The sequence below is a fragment of the Branchiostoma belcheri genome, unplaced genomic scaffold, assembly GCF_001625305.1.
Source record: "Branchiostoma belcheri isolate BF01 breed outbred unplaced genomic scaffold, Haploidv18h27 scaffold655, whole genome shotgun sequence".
Classification (NCBI taxonomy): domain Eukaryota; kingdom Metazoa; phylum Chordata; class Leptocardii; order Amphioxiformes; family Branchiostomatidae; genus Branchiostoma; species Branchiostoma belcheri.
In genome coordinates this window covers 12206-19459 of record NW_017804304.1, presented here as the reverse complement: position 1 = coordinate 19459, position 7254 = coordinate 12206, and the positions used below count along the sequence as shown (strand labels likewise).

Below are 7254 nucleotides of genomic sequence, written 5' to 3'. Positions count from 1 at the left end.
AATGGAAACTATCTTGTTAGATGTGCTGATTTGCAAATGGGGGAATCAGACCCCAAGAAAGACAACACCCCTAACTTGGAGAATGACTATGAAGATGAAAAACAATAAAGACTGCATTACGTGTTTTGATTTATTAGTAAGACTCATTTATTGGCGAAACTAAGATGCAAAAAGATGATTAATCACCGCCAGCTACATGTACCTGCGAAAAGTAACAAAAAAATGCTGAGGAACATCTGAATGCAGTTATAACAGACATGCATGCTGCAACTGATTCTAGGATTAAAAGACACAAGATTTCAAGCTGTCCTACCATGTTACTATTCTAACAATACTACACTGCCGCATTTACCCACGGGTTCTAGTTCGTATCAACAGGCTACGGAGCATGCGTCGATGTGATATAAAATCGCCGCTATTGTTCAATTTACAGTGAAATCGTGTACAGAGTGCACTACACATAATTCGAAGTAAAAAGAGTCCGAGTTGGAAACTACCAATAGAGTTTGAAATCAATAAAGAAATAACGCATAACGTATCTGAATTTATTGTTGAATTTATCATGTTGCATGCGCTGATTTGCATAGAGGCAACAATTAGACAACATCCCCATGAAAAAGATTTTAAAAAACACAACACAAAAAAACAATATTTATCAACATTCTAGTGCATTTAGAACAAGCATGTATGCTGCTAACTAACTCTGAATTTTACATTCTAAAGATCTAGTACACTGTGGTTAGTTAAAAGTAGATCAAAGAAAACTAGTTTATAAAGTGCTATTATATAATGAAATGAAAATGAAACTTATGCATGTTTATTCCCCGGGGGGATAAATGCATGATGTACAGAGTAAAACGTATTAGAGTGTACTACAACAATAGTGATAAAGAAGGGCTAACATCGGGTCTAAGGTATACAATGCTAAAAAAAAGAAATATATATACATAACAGACGGACAATGGACAACGATCCCTTACCGTTTACCTTTGTCACTATTGTTCAAACGCATTTCACACACAACTTCTAGTTCTAACCAACGAGTTATGGAGCATGCATTCGTAATTTTACAACAGATATTTTACAAAAGAAGAAAGTACACGACAGAAGCAGTAAATAAGAGGTCTCAATGCTAAAAGGGATCTACAAACCTCGCTACTGACACAATTGATATCACATAATAGTAATAAGCCTGACATGAACAGTGAAATGCTTGTTCGAGAATGCGTGTCTACTTGGCACTCAGATTACATAATTGCCTAAAGATTTTGCTACAGTTCCCAACTGTTTTCCTACATTTTATCCTGTGTGAGTCTATGTGCGTGACTTCAGAATAAGCATCCCCTCAACTGCTTTCAACACTCCTCACATTTGTACGTTTTTCTCACCAGTATGATTGTACATGACTGTGTTGTTTCAGATGATCCATCTACTGCACTCCTCACATCGGTTTCTCACCAGTGTGAGTTCGAAGGTGCCTATTAAGATCACCCAGCCCAACAAAACACCTCCCACACTCAACACATATGTACGGTTTCTCACCAGTGTGGGTTCTCGTGTGCTGCTTTAGACTATCCGGCCTACTGAACTGTCTACCACATTCCTCACACCTGTACGGTTTCTCACCAGTATGAGTTCTCATGTGTAACTTCAGATTCTCCAGCCTGCTAAACTGTTTACCGCATTCTTCACATCGGTACGGTTTCTCATCAGTGTGAGTTCGCTTGTGTCTGTTCAGACTAGACGGACCACTAAACTGCCTGTTGCACCCCTTACACTTGAAGGGTTTTTCACCGGTGTGGGTTCTGATATGTAACTTCAGTTGATTCAGCTGACCGAACCACCTGCTGCATTCCTCACATTGATACGGTTTCTCACCCGTGTGAATCCGCAGGTGTATCTTTAGACCTGTCAGATGACGAAACTGCTTGCCGCATTCCTCACACATGTACGGTTTCTCGTCAGTGTGAGTTCTTATGTGTGTCTTCAGACTACCCAGCTCACTAAACCGCTTGCTGCACTCCTCACACTTGTACGGTTTCTCACCAGTGTGAGTTCTGATATGCGTCTTTAGATCACGCAGCTCAACAAAACACCTGCCGCACTCTTCACACTTATACGGTCTTTCACCTGTGTGAGTCCGCATGTGAATCGTCAGACTGTATGACCGACTGAAGCCTTTATCACATTTCTCACATCTATACGGTTTCTCACCAGTGTGAGTCCACATGTGTTCCTTCAGACTGTCCAGCCTGCTGAACTGTCTGCCGCACTCTTCACACTTGTGCTGTTTTTCACCAGTGTGAGTCCGCATGTGTCTGTACAGATGACTAAGGTCGCTGAATTGCTTGCTGCACTCTTCACAACTGTAAGGTTTTTCACCTGTGTGAGTCCTCACATGCGTCTTCAGATAAGACAGCTGACTGAAGCTTTTGTCACATTTCTCACATCGATACAGTTTTTCACCTGTGTGAGTCCGCAAGTGTCTCCTCATAGTACCTCGGTCATGAAACTCGTTACCGCACTCGCCACACTTGTGGGAATTCTGAGCCCCATGTCCATTCTCTCCCTCCTCTTGTTTCTGACAGGATTCAGCCCTGGTCGCCATGTTGGTCAAACCTACAGAAATAAAATAAATGTTGAATTCAACATATGACGTCAATGGCTACGAAGCATGCATCGATGTGATATAAAGTCGCCGCTATTGTTCACTTTACAGTGGAATCATGTAGAGAGTACACATTATTCGAAGTAAAAAGAGACCGAGTTGGAAACTAACAATAAAGTCTGTTCTTCTTCTTGGAATCTCCTGTCGCTTGCGACAGATGAGTAGGCGTATATACAGGTCCTCATTTGCCGATGTCGGTCCTCATATGGGAGTGAAGACCAATTTTTGACGCGCATGAGCGGCCACAGATGCTGCAAGGAAAGGACTGGACAGGGATGGAGCATTGCTTCCTCCTCTCTTTCTTCTCCTTTATGGTAGCTGCTCTGTTGGCCTCGAAAGTCCTAGTGCCCAGTGTACACTGGCTTCTCCACGCAGTTCTGTCATGGGCGATTTCTTCCCAGGAGTTGACGTCAATGTTACAGCTCTTAAGGTTTGCCTTAAGGTTGTCCCTGTACCTTTTGAGCGGTCTTCCCAGGTTTCGCTGCCCTTGCTTCAGTTGTCCATATAACAGTACTTTTGGGATTCTGCTATCCTCCATGCGGACAACATGCCCTGCCCATCTTAACTGGCACTTCACGATCATGCACTCAACACTTGTGAGGCCACACTTCTCCAGAACCTGTAGGTTGTCCTGCCACCTTGTCCTGCCACCTGATGTTGCAAATGTTCCGCAAGCACCGCTGCTGAAACCGCTCCAGTAACTGGATGTGACGACGATAAGTAGTCCAGGTCTCACAGCAGTAGAGAAGTGTGCTCAGCACCACGGCTATGTACACTGCAATTTTTGTGGAGAGCCGGATGCCATGTTCTTGCCAGAGTCTTTTGGTCAGCCTGCCAAATGCCACGCTTGCCTTTCCAATGCGCTGTGTCACCTCAGCATCCAGAGATCCACTGCTTGTAATTGTGCTACCCAGATAGCAAAACTTGTCCACAGTCTTGATCTCTGTGTTGTTGATGACAATGGGAGGGGGCAGTGACACAGTGGCAGCCAGTGATGGTGGTGGTTGAAACATGGCTTCAGTCTTGCTGAGACTGATCGTGAGTCCGAATCGTCCGCAAGCAGTTGCAAAGCGATCCATTATGTGCTGAATATCCCCGTGGGAGTGTGCTGCAAGTGCACAGTCATCTGCGAAGAGCAGCTCACGCAGGATAGCCTCAAACACTTTCGTTTTGGCTTGTAGTCGTCGCAGGTTGAATAGCTTCCCATCTGTACGGAACTGGATGTACACCCCTCTATCACAACTGCTGAAGGCGTCAAGCAACATCGCTGCAAACAGGATGGAGAACAGGGTAGGGGCGAGGACGCAGCCCTGCTTCACTCCGTTGCTCACTTTGAAGGGCTCCGAGGCATCACCATTCTCCTGGACCCTGGCTTGCATGCCTTCATGGAAGGAGGCGATCAGTGCTATAAGTTTACTTGGGCAGCCAAACTTTTGCAGTATCTTCCATAGACCTTTCCGGTTCACAGTATCAAAGGCCTTTGTGAGGTCTACAAAGACTAAGTGGAGCTCCTGGTTCTGCTCGCGGCATTTTTCCTGTAGCTGTCGCACAGCAAAAACCATATCACTGGTACCTCTACCAGCACGGAATCCGCACTGTGATTCAGGAACAACAGTCTCCGCAATATTTGTAATAAGTCGATTGAGTATGACTCTGGCGAGGATTTTCCCAGCAATACACAGGAGCGAGATCCCACGGTGGTTGTCGCAAGATGTCTTATCCCCTTTCCTCTTGTAGATGTGCACTATGGTTGCGTCCTTAAAGTCTTGCGGGACCTCTCCCACTTCCCAGATGGACCTGAATAGGCATGCTAGTTTGTCCGTGAGGACGTCACCTCCATTCTTATAGATGTCAGCAGGAATCCCATCTGATCCTGGTGCCTTTCCAGATGTTGTCTGTTTTAAGGCCTTAACAACCTCTGCACTGGTTGGTGGATCTGCCATCGCTTCCTTTGTTGGTAGCTGTGGTAGAGATTCAATCGCCTCTTCGGAGATGGTCGATTGTCTGTTCAAGACACTGCTGAAATGCTCCGCCCAGCGGGCAAGAATGTCGGTTTTCTGGGTTAGCAGAGTTGACTTGTCAGAGGTTCTTACTGGGGCTGAACCTGATGCCTTGGGTCCATAGACGGCACGCAGCCCGTCATGGAATGCCTTCATGTCGTGAATGTCAGCTGCGACTTGAAGCTCCTCAGCCTTCCTTTCCCACCAGCTGTTTTTCATCTTTCGCAGTTTCTGCTGCAGGAGTTGTCTTGCCTGTTGATAATCCTGCTTCTTCTTTGTGTCATGGCTGTCATCGAGGTGACCTTTGTGTGCCTTGTGCACATTGTCAATGAGTTTTTGTATGCCTTCCTCATTTTCATCAAACCAGTCCCTGTGTCTCCTCCTAACGAAGCCGAGGGTATCAGCTGCGGCCCCATAGACAGCCTCTCGGAAGATCCTCCATTCCTCTTCCAGGTTGTCTTGGCCCTGTTCGGTGGCGGACAGGGATTCCTGGAGCCTTTGCTGTAGTGCTTCCTTGGTGATGTTAAGTTGCACAAGGTTAAGTTTCCGGGGGGGCTTTTCCCTCGCTGTCTTCTTTTTCAGGGCTATGTTTATGTTCATCTTGCTCCGGAGCAGACGATGGTCAGACCAGCATTCGGCTCCTCTCATGCAGCGTGTACTGTGGACATCAGATCTATCTCTTTGGCGTACTATAACATAATCCAACATATGCCACTGCTTGGATCGCGGATGCATCCAGGTGTTTTTGAACTTGTTGGCTTGCTGGAAGATTGTATTAGTGATGGAGAGTGTGTGCTGGGCACACAACGACAGTAACATCAGTCCATTGGAGTTGCACTTGCCGGTGCCGTGACGTCCTAACACATTCGGCCAGGAGGCGGAATCGGCTCCAACTCGTGCGTTAAAGTCTCCGAGGAGGATCAGCTTGTCTTTGCTGTTTACCTCCGAGAGGACATGGTTAAGATCCTCGTAGAAGGCTTCCTTAACGTCATCAGAGTTTGTCATAGTGGGTGCGTAAGCACTAATTATGGTAGCAAAGCAGTCTTTATTAAGCTTGAGGCGCAGGGTCATCAGTCTATCATTGATGCCACGAGGTAGGTTGTCAAGCTTTCTTGCGATCTCAGTACGAATAGCAAAACCCACACCAGAGGTCCTTGGGGTGCCTTCAGGCTTCCCGACACAGTAGAAGGTATATCCTCCACCTATCTCCTCTAGCTGAGTTTCTCCAGAGAATCTGGTCTCACTCAGGGCTGCTATATCGATCTGGTACTGGCCCAGCAGCTTGGCAATGATCGCAGTGCGTCGCTCCGGTCTATCTCCTCTGTCTAGTAGGGTTCGCACATTCCAAGCCCCAAAAATCAGGGGCGTCCTCAATTTCTTTCTTCTCTTGTCTCGACCGTTAAGTTGAATGACCAGACAGGCACGGTCTCCTGCCAGGTGTGTACGTGTGGTAGGCTTTCTTTAGGGATCCTTTTCTCTCCCCTTCCCCTTGTAGGGAGAGCAGTGCTACCCCTGAATAGAGCTGCTCTGTCGCTGTGGGAGGATACGGGCACTGCATCTACCACAGTCTACAGTGGACGACCATCACCCCACAGCCGCCTGCGTGCAGAGTCGTGGCTAAGAACTCCCAGCAGCATCCTCTGCCTGTTCCCGTCACCATTTCTCCATCGCCACAGGACTTTTGACTAAGCTGGGTATTTGATGGCGCCTAGCTTTTATACGGCGACCTGTTTGCCTGACCGGCACAATGACTTTTTAAGGTGAAAAGGGGGTGTGCCATACGATCCTTTTCCACCCTCTTGCCTGACCGGCGCTCAAAGTCCAACAGGTGCAAAGACTGCCACGTGTAAGACGGCCCCGGCAGGTGCAGCTTTTTTATTCGGAGTATCCGTCTCCTAGGAGGACTTCCAGCCAAGGATATGAGGGGTTCCTCCTACCCCTGACTCGTGTATGGCGGGTGCGTCATGCCCGAACAGGTCGAAGACCTGCCACTGCCACAATAAGTCTGTAATCAATAAAGAAATAACACATTACGTTCCTGAATTTATTGTTGAAAATATCATGTTACATGGCATTGTGCTGATTTGCATAGGGGCGAATCAGACAACATCCCCATGAAAAAGATAAATAATAGAAGACAGCACATTACGTATTTTGATTTATTGGCGAAACTGAAGTACAGACAGTTGAAAAATCTCTAACAGCTACATATGTATCTAACAGAACACAAAACAAACAATATTCTAGTGCACTTATAACTAACATGCATGATGCTAACTAACTCTAGATTTTATATTTTAAGGATCTAGTACACTGTGATTATAGTTACAAGCAGATCAAGGGAAACATAGTTAATTAAAAGCTATAACAGACAGACCATGAACAACGATCCCTTACCGTTTAACTTTGTCACTATTGTCTAACACTCGCATATTACACACAACTTCTAGTTCTAATCAACGAGCTACGGAGCATGCATTAATAATTTTACAACAGAGGCATGAAGAAAGCAAAACAGTAAATAAGAGGTCGCATTGCTAAAAGAGATCTACAAACATCGCTACTGACTCAAATGTTATCACATAT

General features: G+C 45.9%; 1 protein-coding gene across 1 annotated transcript in view; it reads right to left on the bottom strand.

The window, feature by feature from the left end:
* Positions 1–531: 531 nt before the first annotated feature.
* LOC109483646 (zinc finger protein 85-like) overlaps positions 532–7254 on the bottom strand; it is a 9974-nt gene continuing 3251 nt past the window's right edge. Inside the window, exon 2 of the mRNA XM_019786681.1 lies at positions 532–2619. Within this exon, the coding sequence (XP_019642240.1) occupies positions 1442–2608 (1167 nt within the window). The 5' untranslated portion in view covers positions 2609–2619 and the 3' untranslated portion in view covers positions 532–1441. The remainder of the gene's footprint in view (positions 2620–7254) is intronic.